The sequence below is a fragment of the Elephas maximus genome, chromosome 19 (assembly GCF_024166365.1).
Source record: "Elephas maximus indicus isolate mEleMax1 chromosome 19, mEleMax1 primary haplotype, whole genome shotgun sequence".
NCBI lineage: Eukaryota > Metazoa > Chordata > Mammalia > Proboscidea > Elephantidae > Elephas > Elephas maximus.
Window position 1 is genome coordinate 57,759,197 of NC_064837.1, and position 24,761 is coordinate 57,783,957.

The following is a 24,761-nucleotide window of genomic DNA, read 5'->3' on the forward strand; positions in this document are numbered from 1 at the left end:
AATGCAGCAGGCTTTTGACATTCAGCAAGCATATGTCCTAGGACCTCTTGGAGACCACAGACATGAGGAAACCACTGTAATGTATCATTGCTTCCATACAGATACGTTACTGTATATGTCAGTTAACAGCTACGAAGCAGTACTGAGATGTAGATGCTGTGGGCTTGTATCAGCTAAGTGCCTGACTTTTGAATACCAGATATAATACAAGTTTAAAATATATGATTTGGCAAAGATGCAAATAAAATGTATCAGGGATTTTTTTTGACCTCTTAAAAATAGTAAAAACTGCGTATGTTAAATCTGTGAAGCTGAAGGGTCTTTCTATGGCTATTCCTGAGCTATCCTCACTTTTCTTGTTCACTAGAGACTGAAAGAAAAGTTCTTGGACCCCTTTCCAATAATTACCACTATTATTGCCTACATTCTGCCTCCAGTTCCCACCGTCTCTCAGAGTCTTTGTCGTTCCTCTAATATATCTTCTTGCAAATGAGAGTCTACACTGCATGTGTCATATCCTTGCCTCTCTCCCACATTCATGGATGAGGAATCAAATGTATCGTTTAGACTGTCTTGGACTCTTGCTCTCCCGACTCATTGAGCGAGCCCAGGATTGGATGCAGAAGATAGGAGTTGCAAAGAGAATCCCGCTCCCATTAAGATAAGTGGAGAAGGCCCACAGGCTGGGAGCATGACTTTCAAACACCTTTGAAAGCTGTCCATTGGACTTTTTCTGGGCCCCCCCACATTTGCTTCTTTGCTTTCTTTATCTTGGTTTGCATATATATTTTTAAAGCTTTATCTATTTAGACAGTGTATAATCATTATTATCTTTATAAATAAAGACCTGTGGATATGAGGATATGTAATATTCTGTTCTTCCTAGCCATTCTACTTATTCTCCATTTGATTTACAGATGCCATCTTAGCTTCTGCTTTTGGGTATATTATGAAATGACTAAAAGTAGTTTCTTGTTGGGGGTTAGGGCGGGAGAGAAAGCAATTTTTAACATGACTTTTGTGCAAAATTTCATGCAAATAAAATGTAGACATTGAAATAATGTTAATCAATTGAAGTATTATATGAATAAATACTTGTTTGGCTGAGACTTTGTATTATCTGATTTATTTGCTTTTTTTTTTTACCTGAGACAGATAATTCCCTTTAATATTTTTTCATCCATTAAAATTTTTAATTCAGGAAAGTAAAGAAAAACAATGAAGTGTTTCTTAATCATGTTCTTTATGTGATGTCTCTACTTTGAATGTTTGTGGGTTTTATAACTTGTGTGTTTCAGGTTGCCATATAAATACAAGAGGAACTTTTTTTCTCATATAAACATTTTTTTTCTCAATTCAAAAATAGTGTATTCCATAGTAGTGGAAGAATCATTTCTTGATTTCATTTTGTAGCTTCACAGTGCTGTAGCAGAAATGGAAAAGGAAAAGTTTGATCTTCAAAAGAAACACACTGAAAATATTCAAGAATTGCTTGAGGACACAAATGTACGTCTGAATAAGATGGAGGGTGAATACATGGCACAGACACAGGCCACAGTAAGTCTCTCATTTCTTGCCAGTTTTAGAAACTGTGCTCTTAATCTCTGTCCCCATTTCTCCCTGGTGTGCATAAAGCCAAACCAAACCCAGTGCCGTCAAGTCACTTCTGACTCATAGTGATTGTATAGGACAGAATAGAACTGCCCCTCCCAGAGTTCCCAAGGAGTGGCTGGTGGATTTGAACTGCTAACCTTTTGGTTAGCAGCCGAATGCTTAACCACTGCACCACCAAGGCTCCTGATGTGTATAGTGTATAAATGAATGTGTTAGAGAATTTTAAAAAGCCTACCTTTCTGTTTGAAACATACCTATGTGTGAAAATGGACACTCCCTTGAAGTTTGCTGTGGGATTGACCATGGATTGTTTGATGCCATTTTTTTAACCCCCAGAGACCTTTATACATTTGTGTCTTGTGTTTTCATTGATTTTTAATCCAGAGATACTTTCTTTTCTTTCTCCTTCCCTCCGTCCCCTCTTATAGTATGCTGTGTACTAGAGTATTATTTGTATATACACACATTTATCACTGGCTTTATTTCATAATAGCTTTCTGCAGGTGTCTAGTTATTTTGGACCACAAGCCTCCGTTCCTGGAGTTTATCAGTTCCTCCATTGTGTATTGGAGAAAAGCCAGAAGACAGGTCCTTGTGTGGGTCAATTCCAGTTTGTTCAAGTAGAGTGGAGGGAGTGAGCCTCAGGTTAATGAGCCCCAGATAGCACATGACCACTCTTGAACTCCTGTAGGCCTTCTATTTGCAACAGGTAAACCTTCTGCTAACCCTAGGGAGATCCAACTTTGGAGAGAGGCCACCTCCCTGGATTGAGTTCATAAACCCTCAGGATTTGAAGGGAGGGAAAATCTTTTAATGAGGAAGTTTTTAAGTCAAATTTATCAGTTTTTAAAATTAGTCTTGTTGCTTTTTGTCCCTTGTTAATAAACACATCTTCCTCTAGTTACTAGTGCAGAAAGGTTCACCTAAATATTCTACTAAAAGCTTTAAAGTTTTGATTTTAACATCTAGTCCTTAATCCATCTGGAGTTCTTTTTTGCTGCTAGTGTGAGTTAGGAATCTAGTTTCATTATTTTCTTGGTGGATGGCCATTTTTTACAGTTCAATTTATGAGTAATTTCTTCTTTTTTCTTGATCTTCCATGCCACCTGTCATATATCAAACTTCCATATACAAAGGTCTCTATTCTAATTGATTAGCTAGTTTCTCTGGCTCTGCTAGTATTGTATTGCCATCATTATTATAGCTTAATAGTTGCTCTTGATATCTAATAGGAAAGTCTTCCACTCTGGTCTATCAGAAGAGTCTTGACTACTCTCGGCCTTTTCCTTTTGCGTATATATTTTAGAAACAGCTTACAAGTTAATTAAAAAGAAAACAAAACTCTGGTGCTCTTTGAACATTGTTTGTTATTTTTCCCCAGGCCTTTTATATTTCTGTTGTTCTTATAATAAGTCTTATAGATTTTAACCCTTTACACATATGTAGCAAGTATTTTTTTATAGTATATTTTATATCGGCTGCTAACAAAAAGGTCAGCACTTTGAATCCACTAGCTGCTCCTTGGAAACCTTTTGGGGCAATTCTGCTCTGTCCTATAGGATTGCTATGAGTTGGAATCGACTCAGCAGCAACAGGTTTTTTTTTTTATTTTTGTAAGTGTATGTTGACTGAAGCTTGCAGAAAATTTTAAATAATGATGATGCTGCTGACTTTAAAAATAAAATATTTCTTATTGCAAAAGATATACATGGTTACTAGTGAATATTTAGAAAGGAGATACAGCCAAAAAAGAAAGAAAAAATACGGTCTACGTATCGAAACTGTATGAGAGTGCCCATTCTTTTACATCTTCAGGCCAACGGTTGGCATTTTAATTAAAAACAAAAAACTTTGCCAGTTTGGTAGGTAAAACAATTATCTTTTTTCTTCAGTTGTGTATTCCTTTTTAAAAATGAAAAATTTGAAAAATAGGTCCTTGATTTGAAAAGAAGGTAGGCTTAATATACACATGATAAGATAGATCCTTGTAAATGGTCATGTTTTTTACTTTCTCAGAGTCAAATTTGGGACCTATCTTTAGCAGTTAATCAAACTAATATGGCTTATTATGACAATAAGTATCAGTCTTACCCCTGAATTCATTTTTATCTGTTTTTACTTTTCCTGTTCACAGTTTTCTCAACCATTATTATATTAAGTAAGTTAACAAAAATGAAGTGTACTTCACAAAAAATGAAAAGCTGTAAGTAGTTTTGGCTCACACTATTTCAAAATTACATTTGTTCATGTACAACAAGCATTTACTGAGCACCTGATATGTGCCAGGCAATATTCAATATGCTGGGGACACGTGGTGAGCAAAAAGTCCCTGCCCACTGATGCTTACATTTTAAAGGGGGTGAGAGCCAATAAGCAGACCAGATGTCTGATAGTAATAAGGAATATGATGAAAAAGCAGTCAGTGTAAGACATGCCTTGTCAATGGGACCAATGTTGTCTTTATAAGAGGGCAGAAACTGGTTCTTGTTATTGAAAAATCTTAAGATACCATAGTGGTGTATAGATTTCCAAAGGGCACAACTTATAAAAAGACGCATAGTATGTATATGGCATTAAAGTTTCATGGGGGGCAATTTGAAGAAAATATTTAATGGCGCCTCTTAGGTGGGCAATAATAAATGGAAAGGTTGAGCAACACTTGTGTGAGGAAGTACTGGAGGAGAGTGTTACTTTAGATGATGTAGTTAGAGACAGCTTATTTGAAGATGGGGCATTTAGGTACAAACCTGATGTATGGGAGGAAGCCATGTGATAGTCTGAGATAGTGCATTTCAGGCTGAGGGAACAACCAATTCAAAGACCCTAAAACCAGAAGTATTGGGCAAGTTCAGAGAACAGTAAGGAGGTGTTGTGGATGGAGCACTGTGAACAATAGGCAAGGAAAATAATCAGGGAATAAATAAGATAAAGCCTTGTAGGTCATTGTATTTAATTCTTTTTTTTAATTAACACTTTATTGAGGTATAATTTATATACTGTAAAATTCTTCCAGTTTAAAATGTACAGTTCAGCAATTTTTTAGTACGTTTGTATTTAATTCTTTTTTAATTTTTATTTATTTTTTGTTGTTGCTGAAAATATACCCAGCAAGGCATACACCAATTCAGCAATTTCTATATGTACAATTCAGAGACATGGATTACATTCTTCAAGTGATGCAGCCATTCTCACTCTCCTTTTCTGAGTTGTTCCTCCCCATCAGCATAAGCTCACTGCCCCCTAAGGCTCCTACCTCATCTTTCAAGTTGTCGGTTTGATCCCACGTAGGTAGAAAAACCTTAAAAGAGCACGTAATGCTCAAGGGCAGATACTCTTTACTAGTTAAGCTAAACAATTTTTTTGGTTTTAAGAAGACTTCAGGGGATATTTTTAGTTTAAGGTTTAAAGATTATCTCAGGGCAATAGTTTTAGGGGTTCATCCAGCCTCCATGGCTTCAGAAAGTCTGGATTCCATGAGAATTTGAAGTTCTGTTCTTCATTTTCCCCCTTTTGGTTGGGATTCTTCTATAGAACCTTTGATCAAACTGTTCAATAATGGTAGCTGGGCACCATCCAGTTCTTGTGTTCTCATGGCAAAGGAGGCAGTTGTTCATGGATGTAATTAGCTACACATTCTATTTCCTTCTCTTATTATTAGTTGGTTGGAAGCATATAAATCATACCATCTAATATTTTAAAAATATTGTGTGGAGAACAAAAAGCAGAGGACCAAGAATGGAAGCAGGAAGACCAATTAGGAGGCCATCAAAGTAGTCCAGACAAGAGAGCCTGGTGGCTTGGATGTGTGTATCAATCTGGGAGGTGAGAACTGAGTGAATGGAGAAGGGTGGAGGTAGATCAGGTCTATGGGGTAAAATAAAAAATATGTTATTTGAATAGTCAACAGAATAATGTTATTCAAAGCTATGGATAAAAACCAAATTTAAATCTGAAATATATTTTCATCATTTCAACACCCCAAATTTTCATAAAAGTAAATGAAATATGCCAAGTAATTTTAAAGTTTAAATTTGTGAAACCTACTGATTCCCTAAAATGTTTACTGCATTGGTATGTTTTATTAGTTAAATAATATGAAGAGAGAAAAATCTTTCACAATGGAATTTTTAATTTTTACGAATTTCCGATGCAAAGGAAAGTGATAGGTTAGAGCCCAAAGGTCACTATCAGAGAAATAGCTTCCTATTTTTAATGAAAACTGAATTTAAAAATCAGCATTCAGACCATGCCATAAAAAAACCAAACCAGAGGGCGGAGCCAAGATGGCGGACTAGGCAGACGCTACCTCGGATCCCTCTTACAACAAAGACACAGAAAAACAAGTGAATCGATCACATACATAACAATCTACGAACCCTGAACATCAAACACAGATTTAGAGACGGAGAACGAACTAATACGGAGAAGCAGCGATTGTTTCCAGAGCCTGGAGCCAGCGTACCAGTCAGGTACGGCACAAGCACAGAGAGCTGCTCCACCCCCCTGAACTAACCCCGGGAGGGAGACCAGCCGGTTCCACGGGCGGCGTGGGACGCAGCCGGTAGGAGAAGTCCCCGGGAGGCAGTGACTGGTCTTGGAGCAGGAAGAGCAGCGTCCCAGCCGGGGAACCGTCTTGCCGGGATTTGGACTGGACGCAGGCGGCTTCATTAACATCCAAATAGCCTGAGCCAGAGGGAGAACTCTGATAGGGGTCTGACTGCATTTTTTTTTTAGCGGATTTTCTGGAAAAACTAGTTTCCCAGTGATGGCTCGGAGACAACAATCCATATCAAACCACTTAAAGAAGCAGACCATGACAGCTTCTCCAACCCCCCAAACAAAAGAATCAAAATCTTTCCCAAATGAAGATACAATCCTGGAATTATCAGATACAGAATATAAAAAACTAATTTACAGAATGCTTAAAGATATCACAAATGAAATTAGGATAACTGCAGAAAAAGCCAAGGAACACACCGATAAAACTGTTGAAGAACTCAAAAAGATTATTCAAGAACACAGTGGAAAAATTAATAAGTTGCAAGAATCCATAGACAGACAACATGTAGAAATCCAAAAGATTAACAATAAAATTACAGAATTAGACAACGCAATAGGAAGTCAGAGGAGCAGACTCGAGCAATTAGAATGCAGACTGGGACATCTGGAGGACCAGGGAATCAACACCAACATAGCTGAAAAAAAATCAGATAAAAGAATTAAAAAAAATGAAGAAACCCTAAGAATTATGTGGGACTCTATCAAGAAGGATAACCGGCGGATGATTGGAGTCCCAGAACAGGGAGGGGGGCAGAAAACACAGAGAAAATAGTTGAAGAACTCCTGACAGAAAACTTCCCTGACATCATGAAAGACGAAAGGATATCTATCCAAGATGCTCATCGAACCCCATTTAAGATTGATCCAAAAAGAAAAACACCAAGACATATTATCATCAAACTCACCAAAACCAAAGATAAACAGAAAATATTAAAAGCAGCCAGGGAGAAAAGAAAGGTTTCCTTCAAGGGAGAATCAATAAGAATAAGTTCAGACTACTCAGCAGAAACCATGCAGGCAAGAAGGGAATGGGACGACATATACAGAACACTGAAGGAGAAAAACTGCCAGCCAAGGATCATATATCCAGCAAAACTCTCTCTGAAATATGAAGGCGAAATTAAGATATTTACAGACAAACACAAGTTTAGAGAATTTGCAAAAACCAAACCAAAGCTACAAGAAATACTAAAGGATATTGTTTGGTCAGAGAACCAATAATATCAGATATCAGCACAACACAAGGTCACAAAACAGAACGTCCTGATACCAACTCAGATAGGGAAATCACAAAAACAAACAAATTGAGATTAATTAAAAAAAAAAAAAATACACATAACAGGGAATCATGGAAGTCAATAGGTAAAAGATCACAATAATCAAAAAGAGGGACTAAATACAGTAGGCATTGAACTGCCATATGGAGAGTGATACAAGGCGATATAGAACAATACAAGTTAGGTTTTTACTTAGAAAAATAGGGGTGAATAATAAGGTAACCACAAAAAGGTATAACAACCCTATAACTAAAGATAAAAGCCAAGAAAAACGTAACGACTCAACTAACATAAAGTCAAACATCATGAAAGTGAGGATCTCACAATTTACTAAGAAAAACGCCTCAGCACAAAATAGTATGTGGAAAAATGAAATTGTCAACAACACACATAAAAAGGCATCAAAATGACAGCACTAAAAACTTATTTATCTATAATTACCCTGAATGTAAATGGACTAAATGCACCAATAAAGAGACAGAGAGTCACAGATTGGATAAAGAAACACGATCCATCTATATGCTGCCTACAAGAGACACACCTTAGACTTAGAGACACAAACAAACTAAAACTCAAAGGATGGAAAAAAGTATATCAAGCAAACAATAAGCAAAAAAGAAGAGCAGTAGCAATATTAATTTCTGACAAAATAGACTTTAGACTTAAATCCACCACAAAGGATAAAGAAGGACACTACATAATGATAAAAGGGACAATTGATCAGGAAGACATAACCATATTAAATATTTGTGCACCCAATGACAGGGCTGCAAGATACATAAATCAAATTTTAACAGAATTGAAAAGTGAGATAGATACCTCCACAATTATAGTAGGAGACTTCAACACACCACTTTCGGAGAAGGACAGGACATCCAGTAAGAAGCTCAATAGAGACACGGAAGATCTAATTACAACAATATCAACCAACTTGACCTCATTGACTTATACAGAACTCTCCACCCAACTGCTGCAAAATATACTTTTTTTTCTAGCGCACATGGAACATTCTCTAGAATAGACCACATATTAGGTCATAAAACAAACCTTTGCAGAGTCCAAAACATCGAAATATTACAAAGCATCTTCTCAGACCACAAGGCAATAAAACTAGAGATCAATAACAGAAAAACTAGGGAAAAGAAATCAAATACTTGGAAAATGAACAATACCCTCCTGAAAAAAGACTGGGTTATAGAAGACATCAAGGAGGGAATAAGGAAATTCATAGAAAGCAACGAGAATGAAAATACTTCCTATCAAAACCTCTGGGACACAGCAAAAGCAGTGCTCAGAGGCCAATTTATATCAATAAATGCACACATACAAAAAGAAGAAAGAGCCAAAAGCAGAGAACTGTCCCTACAACTTGAACAAATAGAAAGTGAGCAACAAAAGAACCCATCAGGCACCAGAAGAAAACAAATAATAAAAATTAGAGCTGAACTAAATGAATTAGAGAACAGAAAAACAATTGAAAGAATTAACAAAGCCAAAAGCTGGTTCTTTGAAAAAATTAACAAAATTGATAAACCATTGGCTAGACTGACTAAAGAAATACAGGAAAGGAAACAAATAACCTGAATAAGAAACGAGAAGGACCACATCACAACAGAACCAAATGAAATTAAAAGAATCATTTCAGATTATTATGAAAAATTGTACTCTAACAAATTTGAAAACCTAGAAGAAATGGATGAATTCCTGGAAAAACACTACCTACCTAAACTAACACATTCAGAAGTAGAACAACTAAATAGACCCATAACAAAAAAAGAGATTGAAACGGTAATCAAAAAACTCCCAACAAAAAAAAGCCCTGGCCCGGACGGCTTCGCTGCAGAGTTCTACCAAACTTTCAGAGAAGAGTTAACACCACTACTTCTGAAGGTATTCCAAAGCATAGAAAAAGACGGAATACTACCCAACTCATTCTATGAAGGCACCATCTCCCTGATACCAAAACCAGGTAAAGACATTACAAAAAAAGAAAATTATAGACCTATATCCCTCATGTACATTGATGCAAAAATCCTCAACAAAATTCTAGCCAATAGAATCCAACAACACATAAAAAAATAATTCACCCTGATCAAGTGGGATTTATACCAGGTATGCAAGGCTGGTTTAATATCAGAAAAACCATTAATGTAATCCATCACGTAAATAAAACAAAAGACAAAAACCACATGATCTTATCAATTGATGCAGAAAAGGCATTTGAGAAAGTCCAACACCCATTTATGATAAAAACTCTTACCAAATTAGGAATTGAAGGAAAATTCCTCAACATAATAAAGGGCATCTATGCAAAGCCAACAGCCAATATCACTCTAAATGGAGAGAACCTGAAAGCATTTCCCTTGAGGACGGGAACCAGACAAGGATGCCCTTTATCACCACTCTTATTCAACATCATGGTAGAAGTCCTAGCCAGGGCAATTAGGCTAGACAAAGAAATAAAAGGTATCCGGATTGGCAAGGAAGAAGTAAAGTTATCACTATTTGCAGATGACATGATTATATACACAGAAAACCCTAAGGAATCCTCCAGAAAACTACTGAAACTAATAGAAGAGTTTGGCAGAGTCTCAGGTTATAAGATAAACATACAAAAATCACTTGGATTCCTCTACATCAACAAAAAGAACACCGAAGAGGAAATAACCAAATCAATACCATTCACAGTAGCCCCCAAGAAGATAAGATACTTAGGAATAAATCTTACCAAGGATGTAGAAGACCTATACAAAGAAAACTACAATGCTCTACTACAAGAAATTCAAAAGGACATACTTAAGTGGAAAAACATACCCTGCTCATGGATAGGAAGACTTAACATAGTAAAAATGTCTATTCTACCAAAAGCCATCTATACATTTAACGCACTTCCGATCGAAATTCCAATGTCATATTTTAAGGGGATAGAGAAACAAATCACCAATTTCATATGGAAGGGAAAGAAGCCCTGGATAAGCAAAGCACTAGTGAAAAAGAAGAAGAAAGTGGGAGGCCTCACTTTACCTGACTTCAGAACCTATTATACAGCCACAGTAGTCAAAACAGCCTGGTACTGGTACAACAACAGGCACATAGACCAATGGAACAGAATTGAGAACCCAGACATAGATCCATCCACGTATGAGCAGCTGATATTTGACAAAGGACCAGTGTCAATTAATTGGAGAAAAGGTAGCCTTTTTAACAAATGGTGCTGGCATAACTGGATATCCATTTGCAAAAGAATGAAACAGGACCCATACCTCACACCATGCACAAAAACTAACTCCAAGTGGATCAAAGACCTAAACATAAAGACTAAAACGATAAAGATCATGGAAGAAAAAATTGGGACAACCCTAGGAGCCCTAATACAAGGTATAAACAGAATACAAAACATTACCAAAAATGATGAAGAGAAACCCGATAACTGGGAGCTCCTAAAAATCAAACACCTATGCTCATCTAAAGACTTCTCCAAAAGAGTAAAAAGACCACCTACAGATTGGGAAAGAATTTTCAGCTATGACATCTCCGACCAGCGCCTGATCTCTAAAATCTACATGGTTCTGTCAAAACTCAACCACAAAAAGACAAACAACCCAATCAAGAAGTGGGCAAAGGATATGAACACACATTTCACTAAAGAAGATATTCAGGCAGCCAACAGATAACATGAGAAAATGCTCTCGATCATTAGCCATTAGAGAAATGCAAATTAAAACTACGATGAGATTCCATCTCACACCAGCAAGGCTGGCATTAATCCAAAACACACAATAAATGTTGGAGAGGCTGCGGAGAGATTGGAACTCTCATACACTGCTGGTGGGATTGTAAAATGGTACAACCACTTTGGAAATCTATCTGGCGTTATGTTAAACAGTTAGAAATAGAACTACCATACAACCCAGAAATTCCACTCCTGGGAATATACCCTAGGGATACAAGAGCCTTCATACAAACAGATATATGCACACCCATGTTTATTGCAGCTCTGTTTACAATAGCAAAAATTTGGAAGCAACCAAGGTGTCCATCAACGAATGAATGGTTAAATAAATTGTGGTATATTCACACAATGGAATACTACGCATCTATAAAGAATAGTGACGAATCTCTGAAACATTTCATAACATGGAGGAACCTGGAAGGCATTATGCTAAGCGAAATTAGTCAGAGGCAAAAGGACAAATACTGTATAAGACCACTATTATAAGATCTTGAGAAATAGTAAACCTGAGAAGAACACATACTTTTGTGGTTACGAGGGGGGGAGGGAGGGAGGGTGGGAGAGGGTTTTTTATTGATTAATCAGTAGATAAGAACTGCTTTAGGTGAAGGGAAAGACAACACTCAATCAAGAAAGGAGAGACTGAAAGGGCTGACTCAAGAGGGGAGAGCAAGTGGGAGTAGGGAGTGAGATGTATGTAAACTTATATGTGACAGACTGATTGGATTTGTAAACGTTCACTTGAAGCTTAATAAAAGTTATTAAAAAAAAAAAAAAACCAAACCTGCTGCCGTTGAGTCTATTCCAACTCACAATGACCCTATAGGACAGAGTAGAACTACCTCATAGGGTTTACAAGGAGCACCTGGTTGATTCATACTGCTGACCTTTTAGTTAGCATAGCTCTTAACCACTGTACCACCAGGGTTTAAATATAGAGAAAAACAGACAGAGTCTGTCAGCAGGATTGAATTTAAGAACCATCAAAACTAGACAGATACAGCTGAGCAGCTCTTGATTTAATAATTAAACAAGGTAGAGTTCAAGGCATGGCTTACGATGAAAGATGAGACTGTCACTGAGAATTAGTTTCTCTATTTTGTTGTTCTTACAGGCTGTTTTCTTTTTGGTTGGGGTTTCTTTTGTTTCGGTGTCCTTTATTTTAACCAGACACTTGCATAGGTTACTAGACTTCTAACTTTTGACATTGGCTGGTGTTTTCTTGTGTGAAACTCATAGTTAAAACATGTGAACAATGGATTTTTAAAACAAATATTAGAACTTGTAGATAGAGATATTATAGCAGAATGATTAGATGCTTGGGGGAGATGAAGGCTGTAAGATGGTAGGGTTCTGTTCATATCAGGGTTAAGGCACACTCCTAGTCTGTGGGTAGCTTAATTGAGATTCTAGGCTGTGTAAGTGGAGTTCTGAACCTTTTTGTGTGCATGGACCTCTTTGGCAATTTGGTGAGGCCTACGTACTGCTTCTCAGAATAATATTTTTAAATTTAATAAAATATATAAGATTACAAAGAAAAGAAACTATATTGAGATACTGTTGTAAAATATTAATAAACTAAAAGTGTGATAAAGTCATGTATATGCTTTTTTACTAATGTGGTAAATATCAAGATTATCAATGGGCCTATTAACTACTGTAATTTCTGAATAATGATAAAGCTAAATAATATTTAGTGATTGTGATCTTTAAGATTGTGTGTCAATGTGGTTGGGCCATGATTCTCAGTGCGTTTGGCAGTTATGATGTAGTTTGGCAGTTGTATAATAATGTGATCACCTCCATGGTAGGGTCTACTATAAGTAGACAATCAGTTGAAAGAAAGTTTCCTTGGAGGTGTGGCCTGCATCCAATGTAGGTGGACTTTCTGGTAAGGCTTTTGCTTGCTCTGGATCCTGCAGCTGGCTCCTGTTCATCTGAACTCTGATTCTTGGAACTTGAGCTAGCAGCTTACCTTCTGATTTTGGAATTCGTCAGCCTCCACAGTCTGTGAGCCAGCTGGCTGCCAGATTACCTGCCCATCTTGGATTTGTTGGCCTCCACAGCCTGTGAACCAGAGGCCTGTTGTCTGACCTGCCAACCTTGGATTTGCCAGTCCCTGCAGCTATATGAGTCAGGGGAAGCCTCTAGCCTGTCCCACGAACTTGGGACTTTCCAGCCTCTACAACTATGCAAACCATTTCCTTGGTATAAATTTCTCTCTTTCTCTGTCTCTCTATATACATGTGGACACTTCACTGGTTTTCCTTCTCTAGAGAACGCAGCCTAAGACATTGATTATCCAACATTATGTTGTACTATAAAAATATCTGTGATTTCTCTTGTTACAGGAATTGCTAATACTACATTGGTTTGTGCCTGTAATCATAATTGGAGAGAAATGGTAAAGTTCATTTGTTGTTGTTGTATGCCGTTGAACCTATTCCAACTCACAGTGACCCTGTAGGACAGAGTAGAACTGCCCCATAGAGTTTCTAAGGCTGTAAATCTTTATGGAAGCAGACTGCTACATCTTTCTCTTGCAGAGCAGCTGGTGAGTTCGAAATGCTGACCTCTTTGGTTAGCAGCCAAACGCTTTAACCGCTGTGCCACCAGGGGCTCCTAAATATAAAGATGAACTTTTTTTTTTTCCATTCAGATTCACTGACACCCTGAGTACCACCCATGACCTGATACCCAAGTTAAGAGTTCCTCCCTTAAAAAGTACAGAGAACTTATACACCTGAAGTATTTTGTTAACTATTGTTAGTAGTGACATATGGTAATTCATAGAGTAACTCCTTTGGCATTTTGTAGTCTTCACCAGTATTCCTTACCCCGTAACCTCACAACAACTGTAAAGGAGAAACTCCAAAATAATACCAGTTTGTCATTTTGAATAAATAACTATTTTGAAAAAAACAGACTTTTTTAGAACAGCTTTATATTTTTTAAAAACTGAGAAGACTTCCCATATACCCCTTATCCAATTTCTCTTATAATTAATATCTTAGATTACTGTGGTACATTCGTTACAGTTAATGAACTGATGTTGATACATTATTATTAACTAAAGTCTGTAGTTTATTTAGATTTCCCTAGTTTTTACCTAATGTTCTTTTTCTTTTCAATTACATTTAATTGCTGTATTTCCTTAGGTTCCTCTTGTCTGTGACAGTTTTTTCTCAGACTTTCCTGTTTTGTGACGTTGACAGTGTTGAGGAGTACTGGTCAGGCATGTTGTAGGAAGTCCGTCTATTGGAATTGGTCTGATGGCTTTTCTCATAATTAGACTGGGGTTATGGGTTTTGAGAAGACAATCACAGTGGTAAAGTGCCATTTTCATCACACCGTATATCACTGGGTATATCAAGGGTACATATGGTCATCATGATTTATCATGACCTGGCTGAGGTACTGTTTGCTGGATTTCTCCACTGTGAAGTTAATTCCTCCATTCTGTACTCTTTGGAAGGAAGCCACTGTGTGCAGCTCACACTTAAGGGCTAGGAAATTATGCTCCTTGTCCTTGAGCATGAAGTCCTATATAAATTGTTAGGAATTTTTCCACATGGGAGATTTTTCTCTTCTCCCCTGTTTATTAATTTATTCAATCATTTGTTTATATCAGTATAGACTGATGGATATGTATTTTATACATTGGGTTATAGTCTAATGCTCCTTTATTTCATTGCTCAGATTGTTCCAGCTTTGGCCGTTCTGAGCTCTTTCAGTTGATTCTTTTGCACGTCTGAGATACTCCTTCCAGCGTGGGTTACGTGGACATCCAGAATTAAGATCTGGATGCTAGACGTGCTTGTTGCTGTTGGGATGTTGTTTCTTTTAGGTCTTCTCAGCTGACAGAGCAAGGAAATACATGTGTGTTTGTATGAATCTATAATTGTTTCTATATGTAACCATCTCTGTATGTTAAGTTAAATATGAGTCCCTACTGATGTCTGTAACTCTAATCCATTGCCACACTGATTATTCTACTCTCCTACTCTTGCTTCTCTGTCAGTTCTCACATCAACAATAAGAAACTTGGCTTGACCTCTCCTTTCTTTTTTATCACTGAGTAATGCTCCATTATACGGATGTAACCATTTTTTTATCTGTCCACTCACCGAGGAACACCTTGGTTGCTTCCAGTTTTGGGTAATTGTGAGTAAAGCTGTTACAAACGTTCACTTGCAGGGTTTTTTTTTTTTTTTAATGCGTGGACATAAGTTTTCAAATCACTTGGGTAAAAGGCACACGATTGCTGGATTCTGTTGGAAGACTGTTACTGTAGCTTTATAATAAACTGCCAAACTGTCTTCCAAAGGGGCTGTATGTTTGGCGTTCCCACTAGCAATGAATTTCTATTGCTCTGCATCCTTGTCAGCATTTGATATTAACAATTATTGTTGTTGTTGTTGGATTTTAGGCAGTCTAATGGGTGTGTAGTGGTATCTCATTAGTGTTTTAATTTTCGCTTCTCCAATGACAAATTAAGGAGCCTGGGTGGTGCAAGCAGTTTGCTATTGGCTGCTAATCTAAAAGTTGGCAGTTTGAACCCATCCGGTATACCGGCAGGAGAAAGGCCTGGCGAACTGCCTCTGTAAAGATTATAGCCAAGAAAACTACGGAGCAGTTGTGCTCTAACGCTTGGGGCCAGCATGGTGGCCAACTCGATGGCACCTAACAGCAGCAGCAACAATGACAGATCATGCTGAGCATCTTTTCTTGTGTCTGTTTGCTTTCTGTGCATCCTTTTAAGGTATCTGTGCAGATCTTCTGCCTGTTTTTAAATTGAGTTGCTTGTTTTTTAACTGGAGTTTTAAGAGTTCTTTGTATATTTAGGATACTTGTCTTTATCAGATATGTGTTTTGCAAGTATTTTCTCCCAGTCTGTGGCTTTTTCATTTTGTCCACCTTTTCTGAATGTATAGAGAGATCGGATTGGTCTGAATTACTAAGCTACTATTATATGAAGCAGAAATTCTTCTGTGTGCTTTTGATGTCAGTAATCATATTTTTAAAAGTACTTTTTGGAACTTTGTAAAGTTGCCTAGTCATTTAAGAAATAACTGATTAAGGTGAAATTCACATAACATAAAAATCAACCATCTTAAAGAGAACAACTCAGTGACATTTAGCACATTCACAGTATTGTACAACCACCACCCTTTGTCTAGTTTCAAAATATTGCTGTTATTCCAAAGTTAAATCCTTTGTCGGTTAATCAGTTTCTTTCTATTTCCCCCTCATCCCGGTCCCTAGCAACCACTGATCTACCTTCTGTTTTATAGATTTACGTATTCTGGATATTTTATGTAAATGGAATCATAAAATAGGTAACCTTTTGTGTCTGCCTTCTTTCACTCAGCATAGCGTTTTTGAGGTTCATCCATGTTGTAGCACCTATCAGTACTTTACTCTTTTTTATGGTTGAATACTGTTCCATTGTATGTATACACCACAATATGTTTATCCATTCATCTATTGCTGAGCATTTAAAGCTGTTTCCAAGACCCTTTCAAAGAAAGTCTCAGTGTTTCCGATGCTGTGGATGCTTGCGTATCAACGGCACAAGGTGGAGGTAAGGATGATCTTACATGACTTGTGGGTACCATGTTTGGAGGAAGCCAAAGTGAGCCTCTCCAGTGGGCCTTTCAAGGGTATTTTCCCACTAGTAGAACAAATGATATTTTGGAGTGTGAGGCTGCTTTGTAGTCTGGCTGAGACCTAAGCCAAATGGCCTTCACTTTGAAATGGCATTATCAGATAGCACTAGTTTCAATTACATGGAGTTCTCCTCCATCCATACCCAATTGATTAGTACTTAAACTTTTGTGCAGTGTGAAAACTGAGCAGTACCTTTGCAAAAGGAAAATCCCAACTGATTTGCAAAGTGCCCCCTTGGGTCCTGCAATAATTTGGGGGCTTCTGCTGCTCACATGTTTGGTGTAGGTACTGATGTCCCACTGAGCCTCCGTTCTTGTGTGATGCTGGTCATCTTTGATGTCTACTGCAGCTTTCATATATATGTATATTTGAAATTTTATCTTTTTTCTTTAAATATTTAATATATTTTAATGTTTATCTTATAATTCTATTACATTAAATTATTTTATATATTTAAATACATATTTCTATATTAAATTCTTGGGCATTCTAAATTAATTGCTTTTTTTTTTTGGTCATTGGTGATCTTTGATTAGGATCTCTATTTGGTTGATCTTCATCTGTGAGAGTTTTAAGAACCTAAGTTTGGATCATTTCTTAATTTATCAATCATTGTTTAATAACTATCAACTGTATCCTTCCCTGACAAGAAATAGTTTTGTAGTTTTTGGTGTGTGGGTCTTCCACATTTTTTTGTCCACTTTATTCCTAAAGAATTAATATATTTTGATGCTATTTTAAATGGTAATTTTTATATTTAAGTCTTTTTACATAGGTTTACTGCAGTATAACTTAAATACACTAAAATTTATCTTCTTTATGTACAATTCAGTGAGTTTCGACAAATGTGTACAGTCGTATAACTAATACCACAATCAAGATACAGGATTTTTATCATCTCTAGAAATTGAGAAACTAGACATTCTTTCCCGGTTTCCTTTTTTAGTGTGAAAGCATTTACTATTTCCCAATTAATTATCATATTTGTAGGATTTTTTGTGGATTGCCTTTTATCAGGTTGAAGAAGTTCTTTGTATTTCAATGTGGAGAGTTTTCAGAGTTTGTATCATGAATAGGTGTTAAATTTTATCAAGTGCTTTTTCCATGCTTATTGAGATGATCATGTTATTTCCTTTCTTTATTCTGTTAATATGGTGAAATATATTGATTGGATTTTAAATGTTAAGCCAACCTTGCATTGTATCCTTGTGACAGAACTTCCTCGGTCAAGATGTACTATCTTTTTATATATTGCTGGATTCAATTTAATAATATTTTATTACACATTTTTGCATTTATAGTCATGAGGATGTTAGTATTCAGTTGTCTTTTCTTTATTATCTTCTTTCACATTATGATATTAGGACAATTCTGGCCTCATAAATAAGTTGGAGAATGTTCCTTTGTCCTCTGTTTTCTGAAAAAAATTACGTGGTATTATTGCTATTTCTTTTTTATCGTCAGAAGGTGTTGGTTTTTTTTAAATGCATTTCTACATCAATTGAGATGATCATGTGGTTCTCCTCCTTTGTTCTTTTAGTGTGGTGTATTACAGTGATTGATTTTCTTATGTTGAACCTCCCTCTAGTCCTGATTTGTTATATTCTCTGTAGGTTTTGTAACCAGTTGCCTGTAGGATATTTTATTTTACTTAAGACTTGTTGAAAATCATGTCTATGATATTCCCTATCCAAATAGTATCTTTTCTCAAACCTTCTCTTAATTCCCAATTTATATCATCATTCTTTGGCACACTAGATTTTTGTTTCCCAAAAAGCTAACGTAGATTTATTGCATTAAAAAATGTTTCAAGGATATCGGATATCCAAATCATGATTGTTAGAAGCATTAAATGAAAGAGCAGATGAATTATACTTAGTTCGGGGGTTGAAATGTCCTCAGTGAAAGTGACAGGCTGAGATAAGGGCTATAAAAATGTAAAACACTTTTGTCATTTTATTCAACTGACACTAAGTATATTTGTGAAATATTTCATTCCAACCCAGTATTTCACATTTATACATGTTGGGATTCAACTGCCTGGAATATCCAAGTCACTTTTTTTTTTTATTATTAATTTCTATTGAGCTTCAAGTGAACGTTTACAAATCAAGTCAGTCTGTCACATATAAGTTTATATACATCTTACTCCGTACTCCCACTTGCTCTCCCCCTAATGAGTCAGCCCTTCCAGTCTCTCCTTTCGTGACAATTTTGCCAGCTTCCAACTCTCTCTATCCTCCCATCCCCCCTCCAGATCCAAGTCACTTTTGCAGCAATGTTCTTCACTGGGTCACTCTACAAAAGATAGATACCAAATGATTCTTGAGACATCCTGGCTTACTGCCATTTTAGGCTTTTGAAGTCTTTGCCCACCCTCCCTCTAGCAAATAACTTTGGGCATGTTTTCCTTCTCTCCTCTCATACCTTGCCCATGAACAGACAGGCTCATTTAATTAAGTTCATATTGCACAGACCTTGTATTGTATTAGGCCTAAATAGTTCCATAAAGTAAACAGTGGAATAATACCCAAGCCAAATCAAAAGTAAACAGAATAAAACAGTAACTAAATAAAAAAGAAGAAAATGAAAAGACAGATGACAACTGGAAACATCTGTGTGTGTGTTTGTGTGTGTATATACATACATACATATCTCACAGTAGATTTTGAACCTAGAAGATCTTTTATTTTTGTTACTTCTCATCTTTCTTTATTCAGTATTTTACTGAATCAGGCTCTTCTTTGATTATTTTTTTGGATCTGTTCTCTTACCTTCTGTTTCCACAGCTACCAGCTGAATCCAGGCCATTGTTGCCTCATTCTTGGACTCTTCCAGTGACCTGTCGGTTGTTGTCCCTGTCTCCTCTTGCTCCATATCTCATGAGTGCAGTTTATCCAATTTCCCCATGATCAAGAACTTGAATTCCTAATCTAATGCCTTTTGTAATTTCTGCTTACAAGCCATGTCCATTCAAGAACTCCAAACTAGCCTTTCGAATGCCACCTTTGAGTTCCCATTATGGCCTTTGCTCTGCACCCAAGGTAATTTGTTTATCATTCCTTATAGTTGCTTGTTCTTTCCCCGATCTTGTTGTTTTGTACCACTGAATCCTCCCTCTACACTGTTGCAAAACATGATTCTATTTCAGGGTCTTTTTCCTGAATAATTTTTGCCCCATATTGAGGCCTTTGCTGTTTTGTATACTCTCAGCAATTTCTGTTCTTAAGAAGACCATTATTTTTAGCTAAATATTGTTGTTCTTAAGATAGTTCATATATGTGTGTAGTCTTTCCCTTGACATTATAAATTTTAAATTTCTTTTATTTACTTTTTCCCTAGAATTGTGTGTAAAACATAGTGAGTGTTCAGAAAATGCTTTTAAAATAAATAATAAAATGAATAACTAACATCATATATTTTGCTTCCTGAGTCAGAAAGTTGGTATCAGTATATACAAAAGTTTTTGTTCAATAAATATAGTTTTAATGCAGATGGTAATTTTCATGTTATATAATGCTTACCGCATAGTAGGGCTGATTTTAATAGTGTTCCTGAACAAGAAAGCACGCCAGCTTCTAATACTAGCTACGTCTTGGCAAGGTGCTCATTGTTTGAGGCTTCAGTATCAGAACGGTCCTAGTATTTTTGTTTTGTTTTTAACCTGCTTATAATTCACTTATTTTCTTCTTCTTTTACTCTCATTCCTCTTTTACTTTGTCCTTCCAGCTTGGTTGACTACTATTCTGTTTCTCTACTATAAATGAATCTTTTTCTTGACTTCAAATCTTTGTCTTCCTTCTGGTGTCTATTCTATTTGGCACAGCCCCAGGCCTTCCTAATTGCATGTTCAGGCCTCACAGACAGTACCTGCTGGACTGGCTTAGCCCATTTGATAAGCCTCAGATATACCGTAACCAATAGTGTATGTATGTCTGCTTTATATATAAAGCCAATATTATACATGTGCATTCTTTGACTTATTTGTTAAGGGACTCTTTCTTTCAGGGGATATAATCTTTGACTATCTGCTAAGGGATAGGGAAGCAATGGCAAACACTGATTTTACTAGGGGCCCACCTCTTTGAAGAATCTCCAGTTTTTGACTTTGGAATATGGTGATACTGCTGAAAACTCTGCTCTGCTTCTCCGAGGCCTCTTTCTTGGTTTGTTGGGCTCCTGCTCTGTCACATGAAGAATTTGGTAAGTTTTTTAGGAGAAAAAATTGTGTGGTGCTCACGTCTCTAGGTATCCCTTCTTTTGGGATCTTGAATCTTCATGTCCTAGCTGCCTTGGCAACCCCTTGCTCTGATTTCCCTACTCTCCTCATCCTCCAAGAATTAGAAAATTCCTCAAGGGTAAAAACTTCCAGAATGTTGACTTATCTCTCTGAGGTTACTTTCTCTGGCCCCTTTTTAAGTCCTGCCTGGCTAGGAAGCTCTCCAGTGCCTTCAATGGGATGTTTTTAGATCTTTCTGGGTTTTTTTAGTTGTTCTCAATGGGAGTGTGGTCTGCTGCAAGCTACTTCATCACAACCAAAGGTAGAAGTTCCCCTGCCAGGATTTATTAAGATGGAGTTTGCGATTCTGTTTCTATACTTCTTATCTTCTTTCGGTAATTTCTAAGAAAAGGAAGGATTCAAATCATCTTTATTCCACCACTTAAAACTGGAATGTAAGACATGTATTCTTCTCTGTTTCTTCCAGTCAATGAATATTTAGGAAATGTGGAAAATTTAGATTATATATTAGGAAATTAAAACTATCTCCTGAAAGGAAATTTTAAAGCAGAGGAATCATTGATAAGCAGCAAAGTGAACCTAAGTGTGCAAACTAAAACAATAAAACTCTTAGAAAAAAATGCAGTGGCAGTGCTGTCGGGCCTAGCTTTTAATATTGGGTTATCTAATATAATAACAAAAGCATAAACAGCAAAAGGCAAATAAATAAATGGGACCTCATAAAAATTTAGAACTTTCTGTTCATCAAATCGAAAAAATAAAAAGACCAAACCCACTGCTGTCGTTGATTCCGAGTCATCGTGGTCCCATAGGGTTTCTAGGCTGTAAATCTTTATGGAAGCAGACTGTCACATCTTTGTCCTGCAGAGTGGCTGGTGGGTTCGAACTGCTGACTTTCAGTTAGCAGCTGAGCACTTTAACCACGGTACCACCAGGGCTCCTTATTGTTCATCAAAAGAGTTTATAAAAAATGTGAAAAGAGAAGCTACTTATTGGGAGAGTACCTTTGGAAACCATGTATCTGATAAGAGTCTAAGAAGAAGCAAAGTGAATAGGTGGCATGGAGAGGAAATCTGAGCATCTGAGAGGTGTCAGGCCCTGAGCCAGGAACTGTATGTGTTTTCAAAAGTTGATCTATATACTCTGCTTTTAAGTTAGATGTGATTATCTCCATTTTACAGATTTTCAAGCTGTTGTACCAAAATTTAAACTATATGTCTAATCAGTGTTGTAATGAAGAAAAGATGAAATGAAAATAGGATGTCAGGGCTGTAATATTATTTAATTTTGAAATCTTATTTTTAATGTTTGTCTTAGAATATGAAAGGGTAGTTGAAACATCATACTAATCTTTCGCAATTATTCACACACTTACTGATTGTTAGGTTGGTTTTAATTGTTAGAACCAAAATCAAATTTTGTTACTAATGTTTACTTATCCTAATTTTAGATGGAGTACCTAAAAGGTTATAAACCTTAATTATCCAGGTTTCAAATTGCAATCCTATAACCAAAAACCAAACCTATTGCTGTTGAGTTGATTCTGACTCATAGCGACCTTATAGGACAGAATAGAGCTGCCCCATAGTGTTTCCAACGCTGTAAATCTTTATGGAAGCAAACTGTCACATCTTTGTCCAGTGGAGCGGCTGGTAGGTTCAAACTAGCAACCTTTTGGTTAGCAGCCAAGTGCTTAACCACTGTGCCACCAGGACTCCTTCGCAGTCCTATAAAGGTGAAAATTTCGAAATAAGTTCATTAAAAAAAAATAGGGAAATGACTTAGTGAAGTGATAATTTTGAAGACTGGAAAGTGGAGAAGTGCTTTTGATAAAATGGTAAAAGGAAATAAAGAAAGATTGAAAAATTGGTACATTAACACTGCAACCATGTAACAAAATGTTTCTGTACATTTAAGTGATAGTAGTTACTGTGTTAAAATATTGGGGTCATGGATTGTCTTTTTAAAATGTTACTGTGTTGCTTTTACAATTTAAGAAAATTTCCAGACTTTAAAAGAAGAAGAAGGAATGCTGTTGAGAATTCACCTAACAAACCTAAACAAGAGGCATCACAGAATGTAACCTTGTTGAGGACAGGGGCTTTGTCTTATTCACTGCTATGTTCCTAAACCCAGGAATAGTACCAGACTCAGTAAATATTCGTGGAATGAATAATGACTAAAAGTATATAGCCATGAAGGTGTTACTTTTATGGTAGAAAATATTCTTGATATTTTTTAAGACTTGGTTAATTTAGAGGTTTGATTTGATTTTTACCGGTACAGTTTATGGTGCATTTCCTTTTTTCAGTCCTATCTCAGGTGGCTGCGTATTTTCTTCAGGCTACTTAAGAATACAGAAATGTTATAAAGTCAGAGGCTTTTTTAACAACTGTCTCTTCTTTTAGAACCAGATGGTCAAAGAACTGGAGGCCCGTGTCCAGCAGCTGACTGGAGAAGCTGAGAACAGTAATGTACAGAGGCAGAAATTAATTCAGGAAAAAATGGAACTGGAGAGATGTTACCAGATAACATGCAATGAATTACAAGAAGTAAAGGCAAGGTATTGTCTGAAGTCATATCAGGCGTGGCTATATGGTACTGATGGTGACTCTATACATTCCTTGTGTATTTGACCTTGGGAAGTTTCCAATCTACTCATCTTTTTTTTTTTTTTTTTTAACTAAGAAGCATCATGTTGAGAATTTAATAAAAATATGGATTATTATTTGATATACTGAAAGAGTGTATTTGAATTTGGTTGACTAAAAATAGTCTCTTTTGGAGACTGATTCTAAAAATAATGGAAGTCTGTTTTATTTTCTTACTGATTTTAGGCGCAATACACTGCATAAAGAGAAAGATCACCTGATAAATGATTATGAGCAAAACATGAAACTATTACAAACCAAATTTGATGCTGATATAAACCTTCTGAAACAGGAACATGCTCTTTCAGCTTCTAAGGTATTGTATATGCTGGTAGATACCCCTACCCACAGTAGTTATTGACTTACTCAGCATTGCACCATAGATGGCCAGGTAGAAGCTGTTTGACAGGTGAAATTAGTCTGTCCTTTGCCTTTTTCTTGAAATATCTGAAACTTCAAAAATTTCTATTGGCATTTATAATATTTAAAATACTAAATGTGTGATATATGTACATAAAACACAAAAACCCATTGCTGTCGAGTCGATTTTGACTCATAGTAACTCTATAGGACAGAGTACAACTGCCCTATAGGGTTTCCAAGGAGTAGATTTGAACTGCTGACCTTTTGATTAACAGCATATATGTATATATAGAGAGAGAGTACAACATAAATATTTTATAAACTAAATCCTACCAGAAAAAGTTAACTATTTCACATACCAAAGTTCTTAAAGCAGGAAACATAATTCTGAGAAAATTCTCAATTGTGTTAATAATACATTACATGGAGTAACTATATGCATTATTATGTAATGTCTTAAATCTGCTTTAGTTTTCTTGGTGTCACACACGCATGTATGAGCTCACAGGATCCTCCCCTGTACCCACACACTTTTGTGTCACATGACTGAAACTTTCTCCAAAGTGAATCCAGTATCTACAATCCTAAGATAGTCAATTACTTGATATTTTATGAATTAAATATTCCAGTGAATTCTTTAAAAATTATTTTAT

At 36.4% G+C, this 24,761-nt stretch overlaps 1 protein-coding gene across 13 annotated transcripts in view; it reads left to right on the forward strand.

The window, feature by feature from the left end:
* CEP112 (centrosomal protein 112) overlaps positions 1–24,761 on the forward strand; it is a 470,205-nt gene that overhangs the window by 94,209 nt on the left and 351,235 nt on the right. For all 13 annotated transcript variants that reach the window (XM_049859721.1, XM_049859720.1, XM_049859713.1 and 10 more), the window contains 3 exons: positions 1,414–1,557; positions 23,503–23,657; positions 23,932–24,061. In XM_049859721.1, coding sequence (XP_049715678.1) covers positions 1,414–1,557; positions 23,503–23,657; positions 23,932–24,061 — 429 coding nt within the window. The remainder of the gene's footprint in view (positions 1–1,413; positions 1,558–23,502; positions 23,658–23,931; positions 24,062–24,761) is intronic.